Source organism: Ursus arctos, unplaced genomic scaffold, assembly GCF_023065955.2.
Source record: "Ursus arctos isolate Adak ecotype North America unplaced genomic scaffold, UrsArc2.0 scaffold_9, whole genome shotgun sequence".
Lineage (NCBI taxonomy): Eukaryota > Metazoa > Chordata > Mammalia > Carnivora > Ursidae > Ursus > Ursus arctos.
In genome coordinates, this window is record NW_026623111.1 from 81,234,439 (window position 1) to 81,260,976 (window position 26,538).

A 26,538-nucleotide genomic window follows, 5' to 3' on the forward strand; every position below is an offset into this window, starting at 1 on the left:
CAGCCCACGGAATGGGAGAATATATTTGCAAATGACACTACAGATAAAGGACTGGTATCCAAGATCTACAAAGAACTTCTCAAACTCAATACACGAGAAACAAATAAACAAATCAAAAAATGGGCAGAAGATATGAACAGACACTTTTCCAATGAAGACATACAAATGGCTAACAGACACATGAAAAAATGTTCAAAATCATTAGCCATCAAGGAAATTCAAATCAAAACCACACTGAGATACCACCTTACGCCAGTTAGAATGGCAAAAATAGACAAGGCAAGAAACAACAATTGTTGGAGAGGATGTGGAGAAAGGGGATCCCTCCTACATTGTTGGTGGGAATGCAAGTTGGTACAACCACTCTGGAAAACAGTGTGGAGGTCCCTTGAAAAGTTAAAAATTGAGCTACCCTATGATCCAGCCATTGCACTACTGGGTGTTTACCCCAAAGATACAGACGTAGTGAAGAGAAGGGCCATATGCACCCCAATGTTCATAGCAGCAATGTCCACAATAGCTAAATCGTGGAAGGAGCCGAGATGCCCTTCAACAGATGACTGGATTAAGAAGTTGTGGTCCATATATACAATGGAATATTACTCAGCTATCAGAAAGAACGAGTTCTCAACATTTGCTACAACATGGACAGCACTGGAGGAGATAATGCTAAGTGAAATAAGTCAAGCAGAGAAAGACAACTATCATATGATTTCTCTCATCTATGGAACATGAGAACTAGGATGATCAGTAGGGGAAGAAAGGGATAAAGAAAGGGGGGGGTAATCAGAAGGGGGAATGAAACATGAGAGACTATGGACTATGAGAAACAAACTGAGGACTTCAGAGGGGAGGGGGGTGGGGGAATGGGATAGACCGGTGATGGGTAGTAAGGAGGGCACGTATTGCATGGTGCACTGGGTGTTATACACAACTAATGAATCATCGAGCCTTACATCGGAAACCGGGGATGTACTGTATGGTGACTAACATAATATAATTAAAAAATCATTAAAAAAAAAAAAAAAAAGAATTAACACGGAGATGGAAGAACATTGAAGTCAGCATGGCAAGGATCTGCAAAGGATGGCAGGTTGCTTACGTAAGATGAAAAACGATGCTTCATCTCATTGGGGGGGAGCTATTCAAAGAGAGCTGCCTTGATAAACTTCACCCTGCTGAGCAGCTAACAGCTCCTCCGTTTGCTGGCTTGCTTCTTGCGTCTTAATAGGTGAAGGAAAGCTGCAGTGAAGAGGTAGTCCTGTGCACGTGAAGAAACAGCCATGACAACAAGCTGAAATGACCAAGCCACAGAACGTTTCAATTCAAACACAGGATATTTTCCTGTGCTCCTGCTAGAATTACAGGACAGCCTTCAGCAGCTGGTTTTCAAAGAGCTCACAGCTTGCATTAGCCAGAGAGGCAGGCTCACAGTTACAACAGCTGTTTCCCCCTTCTTTACGAGCAGCAAGATCTCCTTGCTTACTCAGCAGGACAAAACCCTCAAAGATGAAACTAAGGCAAAACAGACGCAAAGCAAAATTTCCCCCAACAAAGATAAATTGGTAAATTCCAGAGAAAAAAAAATCTATTCAGGCAACAAGGCAGCTAATCACGGGAGAGATTAGCCAAGCAACGCACCTACCCATTAAAGACATTTTCAAGGGTGAATACTGGTATTTTATGGGTAAAGTAATTCAAAGATGAAAGAAAAAGTGAGTCAAAATGAGTGCATTCAAAAAATGCATCAAACAAGGCATTAAGCAAGATGGACGAATCTTGGGGTGCCTGGGTGGCTCAGTCGTTAAGCGTCTGCCTTTGGCTCAGGGCGTGATCCTGCCCTTCTGGGATCGAGCCCCACATCAGGCTCCTCCGCTGTGAGCCTGCTTCTTCCTCTCCCACTCCCCCTGCTTGTGTTCCCTCTCTTGCTGGCTGTCTCTCTGTCAAATTAATAAATAAAATCTTAAAAAAAAACAAAGATTGACAAATCTTTGCTATATTACAATATTATATTCCCTATAGGCAAAGGGCAGCAATGACCTTCAATACAGGCTTCTGTAGGGCAGGCCAGGGTCTAGCTGAGAACTAAACTAACTCCTCCAACTCAAAGGCTAGGTCTTTGAGAATGAAGGAGGGGGCACTTTAGGCTGAGGCAGCAAGTACATGTGGATAGGCTAGGGGAAGGGAGCATCTCTGGGGTGGTGGGAGTGCCCGAGCACAGGTCAAAGATCCACAGTTCACCTCAGCTCAAGAGGAAGATGCACATACTGAAAAACTTACCTATACTATTTTTTTCGGACTGTAGTAACACAAGACTAAACAATGTAGCATTTCATCGGAACATACTTATCATATATTTGGACTTACTGTGTTTATGGAAGCATATGAGAAGCTCGTAAAACTATGTGATCACCCTTCCCTAATCAATTTTAGGGCATAATGTGAACAATTCACATCAGATTACCAATATGAAAGACCTAGCACGGAGAAGACGATCAATAAATGAATATATGTCTCTCTCTGTCTCTCACACACACATAGCACCACCACCACCGCCACACAGGGCCTGCGGTTTGGGCCAGATGATTTGCTTATAAATGTCTTCATCTTTGGAATCAGAGCATTCACTCCTACCAGCTATCTTCTCCCATCTCTCTTCCCCACATACCTCGGAAACCCAAGTCCAGACAGACTTTCCGCTCCGCTCCCCCGGCAGATGGGGTCATTCTTCCAGCCCCTTCCCAAGAGAAAAGGACAGGAGAATCTTCCTGGGTTTCTACACCCAGTAAAAAGCCTCTGAGCTTCCCTTTTCAATACCAGGGTCAATCTTTCACTGTTCAAAACACTGAAAATGTGGGTTCCCTAGAACAGCTACTGCTATTTATTTTTTATTTATTTATTTAAAGATTTTATTTATTTATTTGACAGAGAGAGCAGGAGAGGGAACACAAGCAAAGGGAGCGTGAGAGGGAGAAGCAGGCTTCCCACCAAGCAGGGAGCCCGATGTGGGGCTCGATCCCAGGACCCTGGGATCATGACCTGAGCCAAAGGAAGACGCTTAACGGCTTAGCCACCCAGGCGTCCCAAGCTACTGCTATTGAAAACCCGATTCGAATATTTCAGTGCTAAGGAGGAATTATTCAAACAGATATTTTCTAACAAGGTTTTAAAGAAAGTCATGTCAATGAATTGGTATCTCTTAATACCTAGATAAACGACAAGAGCCTAAGAGATAACAGGAGTAATTCTTGTTTTCCTTTGACCTCAGTATTTTTTTCAAATATAAACTGGCTTTTATTATCTTAAACATTAAGAATAGGTGAAAATCATTGAGAAAGCTGAGTTTAGGGCAAAATCAAACAAATGACCACAGGATACTGAAAAATAAAAAAGTTTAGAAACCACCATTATAAGGACAGAGAATGTAGAAAACGAAATATCTATCTATATATATGAATTAATATAAATATATATTTGATATATTAAATATAAATTTGATATATTAAATATAAATATATAAGTACATGTGTGAATCTGTACATGTATTACACAGATATATAAAGTAAACTAATTCTTAAGAATTTCAAGTTAATTTTTAAAAAGTCAAAGAGACTTTTTTCTGGCCTACTGCTCACAATTAAATTGGGGAGTTATAGTCAGTCATTTGATCTTCAGTGGTAAACTTACTAATTTTAAATTCAGAAATAAATTGAACATTTGGAAAAGCAATAAGGTTATCTTCTTCTAGCCTCAATGGGGAGAACACAGAAAGTGTCACACATCATATTAAGAATTACTGCTTGATATGCATAGGGCATATCTTCTAAACAGGAAGCATATTTTTCTCTATGTTAAATACAACATATATTGCAGTCACAAAATATCAAAAATGTAGCTGATATGGGGAATTGATTACACTGAATCTAAATTAAATTTTTTGTTTGTTCTTTTGTTTAAGATTTTATTTATTTATTTGAGAGAGAGAGAGCATGAGCAGGGCAGAGAGGGGCAGAGAGGAGCGGAGGGAGAGGGAGAAGCAGGCTTCCCGCTGAGCAAGGAGCCTGATGTGGGGCTCAATCCCAGGACCCTGGGATCATGACCTGAGCCAAAAGCAGACGCTTAACAGACTGAGCCACCCAGGCACCCCTTAATTAAATTTTAAGTATCATTTAAATTGATTTAATTCCAATAAAATTCACATAGTCACTAATGACTAATAAACTGAACTTTATTTTTTTTTATAATGATTTTTTATTATATTATGTTATTCACCATACAGTACATCCCCGGTTTTCGATGTAAGGCTCGATGATTCATTAGTTGAATAAACTGAACTTTAATGACTCATATTCAGGAAGAAATGTTTAGTCTCATTTTCAAAATTTTAAATTAAACTAGAACAGTGTTATTCAAATATTTTCAGGTATCAGGGTATCTAGAATCCATAGCACTTTTTGCAAACTACCTAAAACACTGATAAAACTTCAAAATCAGACCCCTCCATTCCCTAGACTTTATTATACCTGAGGAAAAAATATCGGTGGGAATGGGGAAGAATGAACAATTCTTTGAATTTAGTAGCAAAACTCAGTTCCAGTTACACCTCTGAATAGTTCAGAAGCACTACAGGGCTATGAACAGCCACATTTACACATGCAATTTAAATTGCAACTTTTCATGCCCTTTCCACGCTTAAAAATGCCAGCAGTGCTTAATAACCTCAATTACCAACCAGCTCTGATTTGCTTTTGTCTTCTGCCTTTAGAAAACAGATTTGGCTTGATGGAATAGCACTCTTGGGTCACTAGGGCCTTTAAGATAACAGAACCCTTGTACCTACACACCACATTCTTGCTGATTCCATCCAGTTAGGCCTGCCTGTAACCGGACTGAGCACCGTGAGGTATCATTCAAGATCCCCCTTCACTTGGTTTCTCTCACTTCGCAAATCCTCCCTGATCTTTGGTTTTCGGAACTACTGGGGCTCCCATCCCACAAGCCTATTACAGTCTTGTTTGGTGCGGTAAATTGTTCACATCTCCCATCCCCACCCCAACCAATGTGCAGGCGAGAGTATACATACTCTAGGTCCTTCCTACGCTAAACACACACAGTGTCAGGCAAACAACGCAACAAATATCTGACGGGCTTTTCACTGACTTGTTGACATCAGTGAGATGTCTGAAGCTTTATTCAATGCTCCTTTCTTGTGAATAGCTCCTTTGGCTGACAAAGTAGTATTCTTTACCTTACAAAACTTTCTCTACGCCTTGTTTGCATTCCAGTTTATTTTCAACTCTTACCAAGGCCAGTATGTCACAGCCTTCAGAGGCGTAAACTGTGCAATGATAGAGTCAGCCCAGCGATGTGAGCGAATCAAGAACTCAGCATAGTTGGAGTTCTGAAAGTGAGAACAGAGGCTGCGAAGAGGAGTACAAGGCAGCAGGCCCAATTCTTTTAGAAGGAACACTTAGCTCAGAGAAACCTAGAGCTGCTCTTGCTTTCTTTCTTTTTCTTTTCAAAATATGTTTAAAATTATCTATCTCCTTCCTATTTTATATTGTAAATTTTCATGACAAATCACACTTTGTGTATATTTTTCATGCTGACAAATTTAATGTGCCATAAAATCTTTTAAATGAGTCTCTGAAAAGTTTATATATTCAAATTATAAACCAATTTTATTACATAGAGGAGGCTCAAAAAAGAAAAACAAGAAATCACATCTCTTAGCTTACCATATACAGGGGAAAACATGAAGTAGTTCAGATGGCAAATGTTATAGGCTTCAATTCTGACATCTTTCCAGATGCCCTGGGTAGGAAAGGATGGCCCCCAGTCCCAACTAAAGGAACTCTGCTCCTGTAATTTCAAGAGGAAAAAAGAAGACAGATCCCAATTACCATGAAATTTAAACACTATGAAAAACCTGTTCTTTTAAAATATTACATACATGTATATTAGTTTGCTAAGTCTGTAATAACAAAATACTACAGACTATGTGGCATAAACAACAGAAATTCATTGTCTCACAGTTCTAGAGGCTGGCAAGTCTAAGATCCAGGTGTTGGGAGGTCTGGTTTCCTCTGAAGCCTCCTTCCTGGTCTTATAGCCACCTTCTCACTGGGCCTTCACATAGTCTTTTCTGTGCACACACACACAGACACACATTTCCTCTTCTTATAAGGACATCATTCATACTTGACTATCTCCCACCCTAAAGGTCTCGTTTTAAGCACCTCTTTAAAGACCTTATCTCCAAACAACGTTACATTTTTAGCTCCTGAGGATCAGGATTTCAACATAAAAATTCAGGGGGACACAAAACCCAGTCTATAATAGTGTTCGTGTATATGTGTATGTCCCAAATAGAGCATCTAAAATGGCCTACAGCGACCCCCTCCTGGTACGCACACCCTGTGCAATCCACTCTCCTCGAGTATGGATTAGACCTAATGAATCACTTCTAACCAAGAGAATACAGGAGAGGTGATATCATTTCCAAAATTAAGTTATAAAAAACTGCACCTTCGGTTCTGGGTGCTCTCTCCCACTCTCTCCTGGCCGTTTTGTGGAAGCCAGCTGCCATGTTGTGAGGCCGCTCTGTGGAGAGGCCACGTGAGTAGGTGGGCTTGAACGTCAATCTGAGGCCTACCGATAACCGTGTGAGTGAGCTTAGACACAGACACTTCAGGCCTAGTAGAGCCATGAGATTACCGCAGCCCTGGTCCATACTTGACTGTAACCTCACAACTGGCCTTGAGCCAGGGGCACCTGCCTACACCACACTCAGACTTCTGACTGGCAGAAACTAGGGTAATAAATGTTATTTTAAGCTAGTAAGTTTTGGCATACTTTGTTATACAGCAATACATGAACCTATGCAACATAGTTAAGTCTGGCAGAAATGTTTTAAAAACATAAAATCTGATTATGTACATTGATTCTTCAAAAGCATATGACATTGAAACAACTCAAGGGTCACGCTTTAAACTTCTCCAAAATATCTCTGAACCTACTGTGGTATTTAAATGTAATAACTATAAAGGACATTCTATTTAAGTGTAGTAACTATAAAGAACGAGGAACCATTTAAAAATACAGATAATTAACACGTTGAGGCTATGAGCTCAGCTTTTAAAAAGGAGTAAGCACCACAGGAAGTACTAAGATCCTTCTGAATGGAACATTTGTAGAACAGAGCCTGAGGAATCGGCCAAACTGTTCTCATTTAAGTATTATTTCCGAAGATCTGTATTTATCTGAGATAGAGATAAATTAGTTTCCATTACAGAGAAAAACAAAGAATTAAAACCACTTGAGAGCATTCACATTTGTCTGAATTCACCACTTCAGTATCAGATTCTCATGTGTGGAATGAAAACCATCTTGAGGCTATTTATTAAAGAGTTTGTAAGTTCAGATGTGCAATTCCTTTATTGGAGACAGGGGTTAGGAGGAGGGCGAAAATATTCAGTATCTGATAAGGCAGACTATTTTCCCCACTCTTATTCATACAACTTCTTCAGATAAAAGTTTTTACTTACTCAAAAGAGATTTGTGAAGTGCTTTTTATATTTCAGGCTGGGAGACATCAATGTACAAAATAGACAGTCCTTCCATTTATAGTGCTCACAATATGGCAAGAAATTCAGGTACTGAACAAATCATCACAAATGCACAAGACGTCGACAGGGAACAATATAATGGAGGAGAGGAGGGAGAGGTGTCAAGACAGGTTTCTCTGAATAAAAGTGACTTTTATACGGAGATATGAAGGGGAAGCACCACTTGTCCAGTGTGTTTAGGGGATAAGGAAGTAAAAGCATCCCTTTCAGAAGGAACAGCATATGCAAAGGCCTTGAGGTGCAACAGACTATGACACATTCCAAGAGATGAAGAGGGAACAATGGGAAGAGATGGGGAGAAGACAGGAGAAGTGGGCATGAGCCAGACCAAACTAAGACCTGTTACTTTAGCCTAAAGGCAATGAGAAACTGCTGAAGAGTTTTAAGAAGAGTGCTACAATAATTTTTGTCTGAAAAGAACATCCTGGCTGCTCTATGTTAAATTAACTGGAGGAAGGCAAATAAGGTTGTAGGTTGCAGTTAGGTGGCCAGGGTAATATTTCATGCAAGAAATAATGACAGATTGAACTCAAGCATGATAGTAGAAATAGAGCATGGGAAGATTAAAGAACTATTGAAGAGGTAATGTTCACATGATCAAAATGACTTAGGGATGGATTGGAGCAGGGAAAAGAAAGAAAGGGAGTTATCAAAAATAACTCTTAGGTTTCTGGTTTAAGCAACTATTCCAGATGGCATTCCACTCATTGAGACAGGGAACCCTAGGGGGAAGGTTTAGATCCAAGTGTTGGACATGCTGAGCTTTAGGTCCCTGTGAATCAGGCAAGTGAAGACGCCAAGCAGGCAATGCGGTATAAGGTCTGGAATTGAGGAGAGATCTGGACTGAAGACATAATATTAGAAGTCATTAGAAATTCGACTGGTTATTGAAGAAGTGAAGCTAAATGAGATAGCCTAGAGAAGGTATAAAATGAGAGGAGGAAAGTGTCCGGAACAGAGCAAAGCATGAATAATACAACTTCTAAGAGGGGTAGGTTGATCTGGATAAGGCAACTTAGAAGGAACAGCCAGAGATGTAGGTAGAAAACAAGGGGGATGGTAAAGAAGATTGCTAGGAGGGTAGCTGAAGTGATGTGCCCCACCAACCAGGCTGGACAGAGAAGGAAGCAGAGACAAGTGGGGACTTGTGTTGATAACTCTATGGCACTGACTTCATATAATCAGTTACACACTTAGAAGTCTGTAACTACAGAAATAAGTCTCCAAAATAAATAACACCTCCCTACATTTTGAATCGCTGTACAGCACTTTATAGTATGCAAAATGCATTTACATTATTATTTCACTATATGCTCCTATCAACATAGTCAAGAAGGGAAGGGATTAGCTCCACACATAAATGATGGACTTGCTTAAGATCGTTCTGGTCATAAAGCCAGAATTCAGATCTAAGATTCCTGACTTGCTCTCCAATTCAGGTCTCTTTCTACTGGACCATGTCGGTCTAGCGAGAAATATCAAGATGCAATTCATTGCTCTGGTAAGTTTGCCCCAGGGTTAGTGTTCCACAGACCCTGAGAGCAGAATCTTGGGTCTGATTCCTGATTTCGGTGATGAGGGTTTTGTTCTATCTAGATAACCTGAAAGTGTGTTTTATTTTTTTAAGACTTTTTATTTATTCATTAGAGAGAAAGAGAGAAAGAAAGCGAGCCCAAGCAGGGAGGAGGGTCAGAGGGAGAGGGAGAAGCAGGCTGGATCCCAGAACCCCAGGATCATGACTCAAGCCGAATGCAGACACTTAACCAACTGAGCCACCCAGGTGCCCTGAAAGCGTGTTTTATATGCCACAAACTGAATGGTGGGGTAGAGGAAAACTACTACATGGATATATGCATAACATATATATACTTTTATTGACGACCTGAAAAGTAACATTAGGATCCAGGAAGTCCTCATTTTGATAGAAGATTAAAGATAGAAGAAGAGAGAGGAAAAAGTGCAAACTCTAGTATTCAAACCACTGTGCCATTTGAAGCCACAGGCCAAAAACAAAAGATGAATTTTAAACAGAAGTGTAAGTACACAGTATTCCACAGAACACCTGACTGCTCAGCTACAGACCGTTCCTTTTGGTACTATGAACAAATGGTTACACTGAGACACTGACCCAAATTTAGGTACAACACAAGAGGAGGCATAATTTTGACCTTAGCACTTATATTAAAGAAACATAATTTAATGATAAATCCCTCCAGCCTGAAGAGAGCCACTTAGTTGAAATAATAAGAATTTATCAAACGAGGCTTTAGCTAACAAGTACTGGGAAAATATTCTTAGTATTTTCACAATGAAACCAATGATTACATTTGTTGTTAAAATTAAATGCTGATTTCTAAAAAAACTTAAAATAGAATTACCATATGCTCCAGTATCCCACTTCTTGGTATATATGCGAAAGAGACGAAAGCAGGCTCTCAACGAGATATTGGTATATCCATACGTAGCAACATTATTCACAACAGCCAAAAGGCGGAAGCAACCCAAATGTCTACTGACAGGTGAATGGATAAACAAAATGTGGCAGGTACGTACAATGGAATATTATTCAGACTTAAAAAGGAAGGGAAAGTCAGACACACGCTTACAACATGAAGAACATTGTGCTAAGTGAAATAAGCCAGGCACGACGAGACAAATATGCAGGATTCCACTTATCTGAGGTATCTAGGGTAGCCAAACTCATAGAAACAGAAATAATGGTGGTTTCCAGGGGCTGGGAGGAGGGGAAAATAGGGAGTTGTTTTTTATTTATTTGTTTATTTTTTAACACCTTTATTTGTTCGTGAGAGAGAGAGCGCACAAGCAGAGGGAGAGGCAGGCAGAGGGAGAAGCAGGCTCCCTGCTGAATAGGGAGTCCAATGTGGGGCTCAACCCCAGGATCCAGGGATTGTGACCTGAGCCAAAAGCAGAAACCAACTGAGCCACCCAGATGACCCTGGGAGTTGTTTTATAATGGGTATGCAGTTTCAGTTTTGCAACATGAAAAAGTTCTTGAGATTGGATTCACAACAATGTGAATATACTTAATACTAGTGAACCACACACTTAAAAATGGTAGAGAGAGCAAATTTGGTGCTATGTATGTTTTACCACAATTAAAAATTTTTTAAATAAAAATAAAATAAAAAAATTAATGCCACATAGAATACTAATCTAACCACGTATTGGAATAAACTCAAGTTATTTAGACTCAGATGAAACTCAAAGAAAAATAATCCCCTTGCGGATTTTGTCATTTTTGTTAGATTTTAAGGGAAACTAGCAGTAAAATATAAGAACACATCAGCAAATATACTAATATTTGCAGAAGGCTTCTTAGTAACAAGAATCACTAATACATATAAACCTTACACTCTGGTGAAAAGTTTGATAAACCTAAATGTTAAAAAAACAATACACAGGTGTCTGACTTTGGCTCAGGTTGTGATCTCAGGGTCCTGGGATCGAGCCCCACGTTGGGCTCCCCACTCAGCGAGAAGTTGGCTTGACCCTCTGCCCCTTCCCCGGCTCATGCTCTCCCCTTTCCCTCTCTCAAATAAATAAATAAAATCTTAAAAAAATAATTTGTAAAATTACATTAGCAGTCACCTGTTTTTCTTCCTTTTCTGTTGTTACCTAAGTTCTTTTTTTTTTTTTTTAAGATTTTATTTATTTATTTGACAGAGATAGAGACAGCCAGTGAGAGAGGGAACACAAGCAGGGGGAGTGGAAGAGGAAGAAGCAGGCTCATAGCAGAGGAGCCCGATGTGGGACTCAATCCCAGAATGCCGGGATCACGCCCTGAGCTGAAGGCAAACGCTTAACGACTGAGCCACCCTGGCGCCCCTGTTGTTACCTAAGTTCTAAAGCACGCTTCAGGAAAGAAATCTAGGAAGACAAAGATTCTTCACAAAAATCCATATAATCTTTTGGTTCTGATTTCAGGTTTCTAATCCCATGAAGCAGGCAGGAAAGAGATGCCCAACTTCTGAAATACTATGGGTGTCTTCCAACAAGCATTTCACATGCCAGCATATCCCATCCTCAAGGCTAAAGCCCCCACCCCTTGCAAGACCGTTACCTTTCGAATGAAGTTGACATGGCACTGGCCCCTCTGCACAGGCGGAGGGCAGTCTGGAGGCACGGAGTAGCTCGTGTGAGCTTTGCTCCGCTGGGCAGCATACAACACTGGTGACTGGAAACGCAGCTCAAGGGAGTTCACATCTCTAACCACACTGGTAATATCAAAGCTCTGCATTAAAGGAAAGAACAGATGTGGAAGTAGACTCGTGTGTAAAATTTTAGAGAGAGATATATAAAAACATAGGAAAGATGCATAAAATAATTGAAATCTTTAAGGTTAGCCTTTTTGGGGTAGAAAGCACTTCATTGAAATAGTATAACCTAGCTGCCTGCTTACAGGCACAAGTGAACACATTCTCCTACCCAAAAGCAGACTTCCAGGTTTCCCCTTCCATATGCACTGACAGATGATGGTCCTAGGCAAAGAGAGCAAGTAGAAAATATCTCTAGCCCTGGAATGTCTGCTCTGGCTATTTACATGTGGCCTTGAACTGCCAAGGAATTTCCTAGATGCTTCGTGACAGCCTGACTCTCTGGTATGAACAGCATGTATTTCTAAGTCATAAGTTATTTTTGTTTTGAAAAGTCTACCCTTGAATGGAGATCAGGATGTGATACCTTAATGTAATTATTCCAGAAAGAAAAGGACATTTTCTGTTTTAGTAGTTTGTCAATTGGTGTTTTGCATGAAACTCTGGATCACCAAACAACAGAGAAGGGAATAGCACTTGCTGAACACTCCTCGTGTGCCAAGAACTGTGTCAAACATTTTCTATAATTAGCTTATTAAGGAGTCACAGCAACTCCATAGGGTCTGTGGTGTTTTCATCATTCTACAGTGAGGCAACTGAGAAAGAAAGTGACTTACCCAGTGCAAACAGCTTGTACCCGCCTACATGGACCATTATGCCCTTACCGTTCTTTACTCAGAACAATTAACACACAAACACATACATGTAGGTTTTAATCTGATGTCCCTGTATACTTACATATCTTTTGAACATGTTGCCTGTTCTCCCAATAGGAACACTATTTAGCAGGACTTTTGCAACTGTATCGACGCCCTCAAAAATCAAATTCATTTTTTGCCATTTGCTTAAAAAAGAAAAGATTTTTAAAACAAGATGTATAAAACATTAACTTAGATAAATCTTTTTTTATTAGTTAAAAACGAAAGGAATAAATATTTCATGGAAAATACACTCTTAAAAGGCAGTTTCCAATGAAATTTTCCTAAGTATTTGTTTAATACATTTTTAAAATTTAAATTCAATTAATGAGCATAGAGTGTATTATTAGTCTCGGAGGTAGAGTTCAGTGATTCATAGCTGCACCCAGTGCTCATTACATCACGTGCCCTCCTTAATGCCTGTCACCCAATCACCCCATCCCCTCACCCTCCTCCCCTCCAGCAACTCTCTGTTTGTTTTTGTTTAGAGTCTCTTATGGTTTGTCTCCCTCTCAGGTTTCATCTTGTTTCATTTTCTCCTCTCTTCCCCTATTCTGCCTTGTTTCTTAAATTCTGCATATCAGTGAGATCATATGATAATTGTCTTTCTCTGATTGACTTATTTTGCTTAGAATAATACCCTTGCTATGCTGAGTGATCTAGCTTACCTTTCTTCTTGTATTTCAATTGCCATAAAATCAAGAGCACAGCTTGTAATTTCCAAATGTACTGACTTTTTTCTAGGACTTAACAAAATTCTTATGATAATTAAATAGTAAATATAAAGCATTTTCAGAAAATACTGCATTTACTGACACTATCTAAGAGAACACATTAACTAAGAAGTATCTATGCATTTAATGAATATTATGTGCCCAGCAGTCTGCTAAGCCCTACGAGGAACTAAAACACTCTGAATTTAAGGAATCTGCAATCTAGTTGCCATTCAAGCCTAAAACACAGGAATAAAGAGAAAACTTTCAATCTCTTCTACTTTATAGTATAGTCTTGTTGGACAGACTACAAGTGTTATCAGAGCTTATGTCACAAGGAAAGACCTCAAGAAAGAAACAAGAATCTAAAGATGAATAGAATAAATAAAATGTGGTATACCCATGCAATAAAATATTATTTAGCAATAAAAAGAAATGAAGTACTGGTGAATGTGACAACATGGATGAACTCTGAAAACATTACTATGCTAAGTGAAAGAAGCCAGTCACAAAGGACCACATGTTGTATGGTTCCATTTATGTGAGATTCCCAGAAGAGATAAATCCATAGAAAATGAATCAGTGGTTGCCTAGTGCCGGGATAGGGATGAGAGAATGGGGACTTTGAGAATGGGAAATGACTGCTAATGGGTATGGCTTTCTCTCTGAGGTGCGGATAGTGATGGTGACACAACTCTTTGAATACACTAAAAACTACTGAATTGTGTACTTTAAAAGGGTGAATTGTATGGTTTGTGAATTAGGTCTCAATAGTTTTTTGTTGTTGTTTTAATGAGTAGAAATGTCTAGGTAGGGGTGCCAGTTAAGCGTCTGCCTTCGTTTCAGGTCATAATGTCAGGGTTCTGGGACCAAGCTCCGCATCAGGCTCCCTGCTCAACAGGGGTCTGCTTCTCCCTCTCCCCTTGTTCCTCCCCTGTGCTCATGCTCTCCCTCTTTCTGTCAAATAAATAAATAAAATCTTAAAAAAAAAAAAAAAGATAACAGACTAGTTTCAGGTGTGGAGGTTGTGCTAAAGAGCTGAAGGGAAGAATCTGGTCAAGTCCGCAGGGCAGGAGGGGACACAGGAAGTGGGACAGGAATAAGCAAGATTAAGGAGTATTTTCACAGACAGGCAGAGAAAATTAAACTGGTTTTGTCAATTAAAAGGAAGACACTGTCAGGGAGCCTGGGTGGCTCAGCTGGCTAAGCATCCAACTCTTGATTTTGGCTCAAGTGATGATCTCAGGGTTGTAGGACTGAGGCCTCCCCACACCCACCCCCACCCCGTGGAGCCAGCCTGGGGCTCCTATTGGGCAGGGAGTGTGTCTGAGAGTCTATCCCTCTCCCTTAGCCCCTCCCCCAACTCAAGCTCTCTCTCACGCATGCTCTCTCTCTCCCTAAAATAAGTAAATAAACCTTAAAAAAAAAAGGAAGACGCTGTCATTCTTCTTCTTTTTTAAGATTTTATTTGTTTATTTACTCGTGAGAGAGAGGGAGAATCTCGAGCAGACTCCCCCACTGAGTGTGGAGCAAGAGGCAATGTGGGGCTCAATCTCAAGACCCAGAGATCATGACTTGAGCTGAAACCAAGAGTCAGATGCTTAACCAACTGCAGGTGCCCCGACACTGTCATTCTTTTTTTTTTAATTTTTTATTATGTTATGTTAGTCACCATACAGTACATCATTAGTTTTTGATGTAAAGTTCCATGATTCATTGTTTGCATATAACACCCAGTGCTCCATGCAATACGTGCCCTCCTTAATACCCATCACCACCAACACTGTCATTCTTGAGCAAGAACATCATGGTGAAACCAATATTTTGGAAGATGAATCTAATGTTTGAGGAAGATGAGTCTAATGTTGCCATATACAAGACCAGAGAATAAAAAGACAAAGCAAGAAATTTAGTGATGCGGCTTTGGCCTAATTGCAGACACTCATTAACAACAGCCTAGGCAAATATGGAAACTGGGAAATGAGGAGAAAGGGGCTGAATCAAGAAAAATGATAGGCAGAAATTAACAGGACTCAGAAACAGACCACATAAAGAGATGAAGAAAAGACAGTATAAGCCAAAACACCTTAGGCACAGAAGATCAGCACAATGGTGCTGCACTAAGAGAAACAATAAGGCTGTGAAAATACAAAGTTTAAGTGGGAAAGTCAATTGTTTAAATTTTGGATATGCTGAGTTGAAGATGAAAGAGGATCCCTTACAGAGATATTTTAAGTATTATCTGGAAATAAGAGCCTGAGCACCACAGTCTGGATTTATTTCTCTTTTAAGAGGCTCGTAAATAATTACCCAAAAAAAAGTCATACAAAAGGGACAGAAGATTTTTTTTATATAGCAATAATGGTGGTAGATATAACTGGGTTACTTTCTGCTACATGAAACATACTGAACTGTACTATGCTTTTCCTCGTGGCTTCAGGACATATATAAGGCCAATGCCATGGCCTCGATGGCTGATTAACACCAAACGGAACGAATGCTCTCTCTCTGATCCTACTTGACAAATTATAAATACACACACTCTGTTGATTATTATGGGGTGGGGGGCAGAGAGAAGGAAATGGAAATGAAAGAACTGACTAGGTGTAGGTGACTCCATTATAACCACTGGAAGAATGACTGAGTAAGACATAATTTCATGACCGATGGTCACTGGCACCATTCTTATGTACAAATCAAAACACAAATCAGATGTTCACTTTTATAGGACAAGGCTTTAGTCTCACAACTCTCTGACATGCAACCTAAACAAAAGATTATTGCAGAGAAAGAAAAAGATCAATAATAACAGCTTAATAGAGATGTAGATGTACTTATATACACACACGTACCTAATGTTAAAGGGGATTTTAAATTTCTTGCTGTAAGTCCAGTTATCCAAGGAGATCCATCTGTAGCCAAGGTCATTAAATCTATAGTAAGGATCCTGTTGATAAAAATTACGGTAGATGATTATGTAAAAATAAATAAATTAAATAAACATGACATAAATTATTAACAACAGCTCTTTGTCACCTAAAAATTAGTGAACTCTTGGCCTAGGAGTGTAAGCATTTTACATGCTCACACATCCCATCCATTTAACTTCCAACGAAGTTAACATAGCATTCAGGTAACTAAAAACCACTAAAAAATGTTTTTTTAAAAAGTCCAACAAAATTCCTCAATGAAAGAGCTTTGAGATAGAAATAACATAGTTTCATTATCAATGAGAACATGTATGGAGATTAAGATTACCTGCCCTTGTTAAAACCAAACACAGAACCTCCGAGGTATTAGCAGAGATTAAAAGTCAGAATTTCTGGTGTGTAGCCGTCAGTCTGTTCTTTTTTTTTTTTTTTTTTAAGATTATTTATTTATTTATTTATTTAACAGAGAGAGAGAGCATGCAATGCAGCACGAGCAGGGGGAGCAGCAGAGGGAGAGGGAGAAACAGGCTCCCCACTGAGCAGGGAGCCCACAGGAGCCCCATCCCAGGACCCTGAGATTATGACCTGAGCCAAAGGCAGACACTTAAAAGGATTGAGTCACCCAAGCGCCCTGGCCTTCACTCTCCTATAGCCCTTTTATTCTCATCGTGCTTATTGCTGCCACTATCCCAGCTGGCCTCAAGGCAATGGTTTTCCTCTACTACCCAACCATCAGCAAAACTCCCACCCTTGGATTCACCTAGCACTTCCAAAGTTATTTTTCACCAAGCTTACTAAGTGAGCACAAAAAGGACCTCTACAGAGACTACACAGGAAGCAGAGATACCATCAAACTGACAAACTTCAGGTTGCCCATATTACCCTACCCAGGTTAGCAAACTACAATCCATGGGCCAAATGCAGCTCACTGCCTGTCTCTGTGTGGTCAGTGAGCTAAGAATGGATACGTGTCAATAAATAAAGCTTTACTGGAACACAACCATGCCCATTCCTTTACAAATCATATATGGCAGTTTTCATGCTACAATAGCAGAGCTGAGTAGGTATGACAGAGGCCATATGACCCATGATGCCTAAAATCGTGTCCAGGCCTTTACTGAAAACGGTTGCCAATCTCTGCCCCAGGCAACAGGACTGCTGGGTGTTCACAGATGCTGTTCTCACTGAGTGCCCAGCCCCAGGTCCTTCCTTTCATAATACTTAGAGCTCTTTCTTCTCCTACCCATTTTCCATGCTTTACCTTCCAGATGAGGACACAGTGGTAAGTGAAGCTTTTTGGTCCATCTTTCCGTGAACAACATCACAGCTACAATGAAGGAAACGGTGCAGTCTTCTCCAACTGGGACAGGGCCAAGGATGATTTCCTCAGAGACTGCATCTCCAGATGGAGAAAGAAAAGCCAACTTTGTCTAACTTCCACAGATGACCAAGTTAGGTTGGCAAGGGCCAGCTGGGCACCTGCTCGGAGCACAAGTCAGTAAGAGGCACTGCAGCACGGCTGGGTGTGTATCAACATGGAAAGAATCTATCTGCCAGAAATTGGTCCCAACTAGAAGAAATATTTTATTTTATTTTTTTTTAAGATTTTATTTATTTATTTATTTAACAGAGATAGAGACAGCCAGCGAGAGAGGGAACACAGCAGGGGGAGTGGGAGAGGAAGAAGCAGGCTCACAGTGGAGGAGCCTGATGTGGGGCTCGATCCCATAACGCCAGGATCACGCCCTGAGCCGAAGGCAGACGCTTAACCACTGTGCCACCCAGGCGCCCCAGAAATATTTTATTTTTAAGATTTTATTTATTTTTAGGTAATCTCTACACCCAATGTGGGGCTCGAACTCACAACCCCAAGATCAAGAGTCACATGCTCTATTTACTACGCCAGCCAGGCGCCCCTGGAAGAAGTATTTTAATAAGCTACTAGGGAAGGGTATAGTTAATGAGATTTAGTAACAACTGATAATCACCAAACTGACTTTTAACAGCTGATTAACAGTGAGATTTTATTCTGCTAAGTGGGGTGTGCCAGGCCCAGCCAACTGGTTTCCTTTCCTGCTCTACACACACACACACACACACACACACACACACACACACACACCTCAGCCTCTCTGATGAATAAGCATAGAATAAATATTTAAGGACACAGGTTTAAAGAAGTACCTAATTATTAGACTGTCCATGTGTCTCCACCCAGCCTTATTTATAACTCTATACTGTGGACTTAGTCCAATACAGTTAAAAATAACATGAGAAGGAAGGTGTGAAGGCTGACGCAGTTGCAACAGGTCATCCTGCTAAGCCGTGGGCTGGCTGATGCTCTGGCTTGTGGGGCACAAGTCCCCTTCCCGTCTCCCAGCCCCTTGAAGGAAGCTGCTTGTTGAGTTCAGGAGGGCAAGCTTTGCAGATATATTTTTTCTAGACCAATAGAATTTAGAGGTTAAAATTTTTCTTTTACTTGAAAGAAACCAATCTGAAAAGGCTACATACTACATGACTCCAACTACATGATGCTCTGGAGAAGGCAAAACCATGTTAATAGTAAAAAGGTCAGTGGTTGCAGGGCACCTGGTGGCTCAGTTGGTTGACCATCTGACTCTTGGTTTCAGCTCAGGTCATGATCTCAGGGTTGTGAGATCGAGCCCCACACTGGGCTCTATCTCAGTGGGGGTTCTGCTTGAGAGTCTCTTTTTCCCTCTCCCTCTGCCCACCCCCACTCTCTCTCTCTAATAAATAAGTAAATCTTAAAAAAAAAAAAAAAAGATGAGTGGTTGCCAGGGATTAAGGTAAAGAGGGGTGAATAGGCAGAACACAGAAGATTTTGAAGTCAGTGGAACTCCTCTAAATGATACTTTAATGGTGAATACATGTCACAATAAATTTGTCAAAACCCACAGAATATACAACACCAGGAGTGAACTCTAATATAAATTATATACATACGGTGATAATGATGTGTCAGTGTAGGTTCACTGATGATAACAAATGTACCACTCTGGTGGAGGGATGCTGATAATGGGGGTGCTGTGCATGTGTGTGGAGGGGGGTATATATGGAAACGTCTGTATTTCTCACTCAATTTTGCTGTGGACCCAAAATTACTCCAAAAGATAGAGTCTACAAAAAAATTTCCTCGAAGGGAAAATATCTTACCCTCCCTAAAATAAAGATTGCAGAAGCTTAGATTACATTTATAATAACTATTCCAAATGCTAAGCAACCAACGTAATTTAATTCCAGAGTGGTCTGACCCCCTTTGCTCATATTAAAATTCTGAGTCCTATTTAAAGCTAACAGCCCAGTCTCTCTGCTCCTCGAAGAAAGCTGTTCTTCTGGTCCTTCTGCTTAATTTGTGGTACTCAAACTCACCACCATGTCTTCTGAAGAAGGGAAGATTTTTGTGGGAGGGCTCAACTTCAACCCCAATAAGCAGGCTCTGGAAGACCACTTGAGCAGCTCTGGCCCTATTTCTGAGGTGGTTGTTGTCAAGGGCTTGTGAGACTCAACAATCCTGGGGTTTTAGTTTCATCACCTTCACCAAACCAGAGTGTGTCTCAGATGCCAAGCGAGCCATAAATGGAGAGTCTCTGGATGGTCACCAGATCCACACGGATCACTCTGGCAAGTCGGCCAGGGGAACTGGAGGGGGTGCCTTTGGGGCCCCGGGGCAAGGTTGCAGCCACTCTAGAGGTGGTGGGGACCAGGGCTTTGGGGGTGGCAGATATGAAGACCCAGAGGATATGGATATGGGAGGCCAGAGTGTTTACGACCGCTACACTGGAGGAAGTGACAGAGGCAATTATGACAACGGACATGAGGCATGTGCGTCTACTGCAGCTACGCAGGAATAAAACTTGTGACCCAGGCCAGCCTTCCACACGGTTGTCCCTACGAAGATTTGTAAGGCTACACTGAAACATCTGTTTTAGTGCATCAACTTCCATTTTTGAACCGAACTCCCAAGGTAGCTTGTTAAAGACGATTTAGAAAGCTCCATGTGTTTTTTAAAATTTTTCTCCATTTAAAGACAAATCCTGGGACATTTGTAGAGCCTAGGATTTTTCCTTTTACCACTTTTTTAGTTTGGGCTCTCAGAATTATCGGTTCTGGCAAAAAAAAAAAAAAAAAAAAAGGCCAGAGTGCTTTAAAAAAAATAATAATAATAATGTGCATGTAGGGACATTTTAGAAGCCTGTATACAATGTTTATTAGGAGTGGGAAGCCATTTCCAAATGCAATTATAAGAAATCAAGAACGTGATTAGAGGTTCTTTTTTTTTTTTTTATTCAGGGTCACCACCCTGATCACATAGAAGTTTCTTTAAAATATATGTGAATGTCATTTTTTTTTAATACTGAAAGAAAAGAATATTCTGTTGTGTCTCATTTTGCATTTAGGATGTCCTTCACAGCACTGATTAAAAAGTTGAAAACCGAAAACAAATAAAAAATAAATAAAATGAAGCTTACAGAAGTTCAGTGTTACACCTGATGACTAAGAAGCCATTAAGTCACTGAGTTGTTAAGCAAACCCATGAGCCCTAAAAAACAACAGAAGTATCATCTGTTGTCCAGGATAGGTACTCACATACTCTTATCTTCATAACAAACACATGTGGTAAATACCGTTTACAGAGGAAGAAACGAAAGCTCCAAAAGACTCCACTCCCGAGGTCCCACAGCTCAGCAGGACATCCAGGAACTAAATCAACTCAGTCTAACACAAGGTCTATCCTACAGGGCCTCATTCCACATACACTTACACTTTCATACCAGATGATCACCTGACCCAAGGGGAGAGGTATTATCATTTCCATTTATCAACAAAGAGTCCAAGGCTGGAGCACTGATTCAGACCCAGGGCGTCTGGCTCCAGAGTCCACACACTCCATCATTACCTAATACTGCCATCAATGTCACAAATGCCACCAACAGTTACAATGTCAGTGCTACCTACCAAGCAGGAACCAGGAGATAAACATGCTATATAAAGTCTGTGCTACTTATTTATAATTGGCATTTACCATGCTTGCTGTATCTCAACAAACTATGTGGCATCACACCATACAAACAACATTATCAGTCTCATTTTCTCTGTAAGCTTCTGAACTTCATCTGTTATGATTGCTTACACATACATAAATTCCTTAACCAGGTATAGCTGCCACTCCCCAGTTCTGCTTCAATCCAATGCCTGATTTTATCCCAGACATAATTACTTCAAATAGAGTTAAATAAAGAAAAGGAAGTCTTTGCAGCTGTTTCATACATAGATATTTTCTTGGACACTTAGGCAAAAAAAATACAGTTTAAGAAAACATTTATTCAAAAATGAGCAAAAGTAAACAATATGTTGAGTAAACAATATATTAAGATACACAGATATTTGGTAAAACCTTAATTTGTAAAAAGCAAGAAAATCGGTAATTCAGGATAGTGGTTACCTTAGGGGGAGGCAGGTGATGGGACTGAAATAGGCAAGGTAATTGCAACAATGTTAGCTATGCGCAGGCTCATAAACTTGATGGTAGGTGCATAGGTATTCATTTAATTATTAGACTTTAAAAATCACAAACACACTTGGGCCTATAACTTTCCATGTATCGGATACTATATAATAAAAAGAAAAGAAAAAAATGTTCACGGGAAGCTAAGCTACTCTAACCTACATTGGGGTATTTATGTGTTCCACTCCGAAGAAGCTACTCTCTCCAAACCTCAGTTTGCCCATCGCCAAAAGGAGCCTGAGCTACAATTCTTACTTCAGAAGACGCACAGGTGCATGAGATTCAAGTTCATGAGTCAAAACATTTTGGTTGGCCTTAACATCATTTCTGCCTAAAGTCCTTACACTAGTAAATACTGCTTCATGTCTACCACAGCTCTAGGTAAAGATGGGAACTCCTTGTCTTCTGGCCAAAGAGAATTTAAAAGGGGAATTTAGAAGGAGAAACAAGGTGCTGTTCTTAGCTCACTCCACAGTGCCAGGCTAGAACTCAGGGAAGATCAGCATAAATGACAGGAGAGAGATCCTTGACTAACGTGAAGGGTTACAGGGGCCACAGCTCACACTTGCTCAGGGAGCAAGGTTGGGCAGTTGAACAGATCCACAACCATAGTTCCTGCCTCTGAGACGAAGCTGGGGGAGAGGGGAGCTGACAGGTAAGAGCAGCAGTGGGGAGCAAACTTGTTCAAGTCCCAGCTCGGCCCTAATACCTATGGAGTCCTGTGAAGCTCATACAACACCACTATACTTCTGTTTTCTCAGTTCTAGAACAGGGATAATAATAGTACCTCCCAGGATCAGTATGAAAATCGCAAGAGGTAACAACATGTGGAAAGTGCTTAGAACCATTCACTGCATATAGCAAGCACTCAACAAATGATAGCTGTCGTTACTGTTACAGCTACTGATCTGAGATGACTTCTAGGATATGTCAAGTTAAAGAAAAAAGTCATTACCAAACAATATGCACAGAATATGATCATCTGTGGAGAGAAATGTAGATAAATCTATATGTATATAGACATGTATCACAAGATACACGAATATACACAAGAATCTGGTTGACAGTGTTGTTTCTGTGGAAGGGAACTAGAAAACTAGGAAAGGGGAAGGAAGAGACTTGCTTTCATTATGTGCCACACTTTAAAATTTTTTTTATCATTACAGTTAACAATATGGTCCTCCCAAACCCCACGCAGTCAAAAATCTGCTAATTAACTTTTGACTCTTCAAAATTAACTACTAATAGCCTACTATTGACCAGAAACCTTACCAATAATATAAACAGTCAATTAACATGTTTTGTGTATGTATTATATACTGTATTCCTACAATAAAGTAAGCTAGAAAAAAGAAAATGTTACTAAAGAAATCAGAAGGAAGAGAAAACACATTTATAGTACTGAAAAAAATCTGAGTGTAAGTGGACCCGCACAGCTCAAGGACCAATTGTATATCCTTTACCTATTTCTAAAAGTCATTAAAAGTAGTTGAGCTCTTTTTAAAGAGGAAAACAATAAGCTAGGTTGATAGCAGTACCAAGGACTAGGCGGGGATGGTTATAAGATGCTGTAGGCTAGCCCTACAAGATCCAACAGGAAGCAACATATGTGAGAAGAAACAAGAATGGCATCAATATTCCAGACCTCATTCACTGAGAAAATATTGGTGGTTTTATTAGAAATGGATAAAAGAAGAGAAACTAAAGATTAGGAGAATTGAGAGGAGAGGCATTAGGATATATTGAGTTTCAATACTCCATGAAGACATTCAGGTAGAAGAGTGGAGCAAAATTTCCAGCCACAAATCATGAGGACAGGGTTAAAAATCAAGGTACTGGAGCAGCTCTGGCCCCCAGAGCCACACAGATCTGGCACAGATGGCCGAAACTAAAAGATTTCCAAAAGACAGAGAACAGAGAAGAAGGGACGTGTGGACTGACCCTCAGGAATTGCTTGCGTTTATCAAGAACTTTGAGCAAATGCGATGCTTTTGGTGGTACATTTTGAACAGTCACTGTTTTCACTGGACATCTTTAAATTAAAACAGTAATTTTTCTCTTTGCTTACTATTTATTCTTGCCAACAGGCAATATGGACGTGAAAAGATGTGTGTTGAATCCCTGTCCCATCATTTAATAGATGCAATGATCCTAGGCCATAACCTCTCTGAGCCTCAGTTAGTGTAAGTAACGATAACCTTCTTCACAGGGTTGTGAGGGCAATTATATGACCAGCTGCACCTGAGAGGGTCAAGGAGAGTGCACTGCACATGGAAGACATGAAATCATTATTATACAAAGATGAATTTCATAGTCTAGGTTGACTATGTATACTTACATGTGATAAAGACCAACCAGCTCTTATCTAAAGATTCAACTGTCAGATGTTCCTTTGATTCCCAGTGTTGGGCCATGACAAGCAAACCCTTTTATGCCCTAAACACACCCCACAAGGCATCAAACGGAGGAGGAGGAGGAGGAGGAGGAGGAGGAGGGGGAGGAGGGGGAGGAGGGGGAGGAGGGGGAGGGGGAGGAGGGGGAGGAGGGGGAGGAGGGGGAGGAGGGGGAGGAGGGGGAGGAGGGGGAGGAGGGGGAGGAGGGGGAGGGGGAGGAGGGGGAGGGGGAGGAGGAGGGGGAGGAGGAGGAGGAGGAGGAGGGGAAGGGGGGGAGAAGGGGGAGGAGGAGGGGAAGGGGGGGGAGAAGGGGGAGAAGAAGGGGGAGAAGAAGGCAGTGGTGGCTTAAAAACCTCATGGTTCTCTCTTCCCCAAAACTGAATGACTATTTCTGCTCAAATTTAAACTTCAAATACAGAGTCCTAAGCTAATTTATCTCCTTAATGTCACTCATCGTTTAAGCAAACTACAGATCTTTCAATGATTCCTTTTCTAGAAGCTTTTGAGATCATTTCGCATCATAAAATTATCAAATAAAATCAAATATTCCATTTTTAAGTCTTTTGTAGTAGGTGAGTACAGACACCAGAAAAAGTACCTTCTATTTACGGATAAATTTATATTTGGTCATTTTGGACCATATCATGAGACTTCCCCCTCTGAAACACAACAAAAATATTCATATGGGTGAAAATGGTATTATACTTAGAGATCGATAGTGAAATATGTGAGGATGAAATGATGTGATGTCTAAATAAGGGGAGGCATAGTGAATGGAGGAAGAAACAAAATGAACTGTGTTGAAGCCAGGGTAATGGGTAAACGGGAGTTCATTTCGCTACTCTTTTTTGTGTTTGTTTGAAATTTACCATAACAAAAAGGTCTTAAAAGTATATTTACATGGCAATTGTCTCTTGGCTACTTCAAGAGTACAAAAATATACATTTATCCACACTGGTGCACATATTTTATTAGAATTTATTTATGAGTGATCATCAGCAGATTAGGGCCTCCATGGACAGACTTATGGCTCTTAGGACAGAATGACAGCTCCTAGGACAGAATGATTAAGACTAATTCATCAATCACAGGTAGAGTTACCATGATATAATCTTAACATTTATATTTTACAAATTTACATATCTAAAAAATCTTCTCTGATCATCTGTCCCAATTATATAAGAAGGATATAAGATAGTCATAAAATTTAGAGAAAAAGTCCTAAGAATTTGGTGCCTACCATTTTTTAGTATATGCGTATATTCATATATATATATGTAATATATTTTCTTCCACTTTTAAGTGATTTCAAATATGTGCACATCTTCATAATGGAGTCTATGCAGTTATTAAAAATTATTCTAGACCTATACTTATAGACACAGATACAGAAAGATGTTCACCATATATTTTAAATAAAGAAGTACTTACAATACCATGTCAGGAATTGATTTCATTTTTATATTATTGTATTTGTATATACTTAAAAAATATGGAAAGATACACATAAAAAATTTTACAGTGGTTACTTCTGCTTTGTAGTATGCCCTTGTTCTTTATATTTTATATTTTTGTGCATCAATTTTTTTGTTCAAGAAGCATTAAACATTTATAATTCTTTAAAAAATAATTTTAAGAGGGGGAATAAGAAAATTGTCAGTATGCGAGAATTTCATACATGAAAAAATAATGTTTTATGTCAGTGAACAAAAGAGAAATTGTTAAATTATGGGATATAAAAAACTAACCATCTGAAAAACTCAAATGGATCAATATTTTAAATATGTAAAGGAATTATGAAGATACTTATAAAAGGAAATAACTGTAAATTATTTAATAGGGGAGAAAGGAATTACTTTTAAAGTATAATATCGAAGACAAAAACAATCATTAAAAGAAAAAACCTTACAAGATTTCAATATGTAAAACTTTAAAACAGCTATAAGACAAAATACATCATTAACAAAAGAGACATTTTTTGAAAATACATAACGAGGTCTAACAAATCTGTACTTTAAGATGACTAGCCAACAGAAAAATAAAGAACACAAGCAAGTAACCCCAAATCACCAATAAACATGACATAAACATAAGAAAGATGTTCAGGGGCGCCTGGGTGGCACAGCGGTTAAGCGTCTGCGTTCGGCTCAGGGCGTGATCCCGGCGTTATGGGATCGAGCCCCACATCAGGCTCCTCCACTATGAGCCTGCTTCTTCCTCTCCCACTCCCCCTGCTTGTGTTCCCTCTCTCGCTGGTTGTCTCTCTCTCTGTCAAATAAATAAATAAAATCTTAAAAAAAAAAAAAAAAGAAAGA

General features: G+C 39.9%; 1 protein-coding gene across 4 annotated transcripts in view; it reads right to left on the minus strand.

Moving 5' to 3' along the window:
* MANBA (mannosidase beta) overlaps positions 1-26,538 on the minus strand; it is a 118,205-nt gene that overhangs the window by 87,066 nt on the left and 4,601 nt on the right. For 2 of the 4 annotated variants that reach the window (XM_057309603.1, XM_026509642.3), the window contains exons 2-5: positions 16,226-16,320; positions 12,701-12,806; positions 11,710-11,880; positions 5,739-5,862 (exon numbers count right to left, since the gene is read on the minus strand). In XM_057309603.1, the coding sequence (XP_057165586.1) occupies positions 5,739-5,862; positions 11,710-11,880; positions 12,701-12,806; positions 16,226-16,320 (496 nt within the window). Of the gene's footprint in view, positions 1-5,738; positions 5,863-11,709; positions 11,881-12,700; positions 12,807-16,225; positions 16,321-17,564; positions 17,867-26,538 lie in introns of those variants that run through there. The other 2 variants (XM_057309604.1, XM_026509643.4) reach the window with 2 other exon arrangements.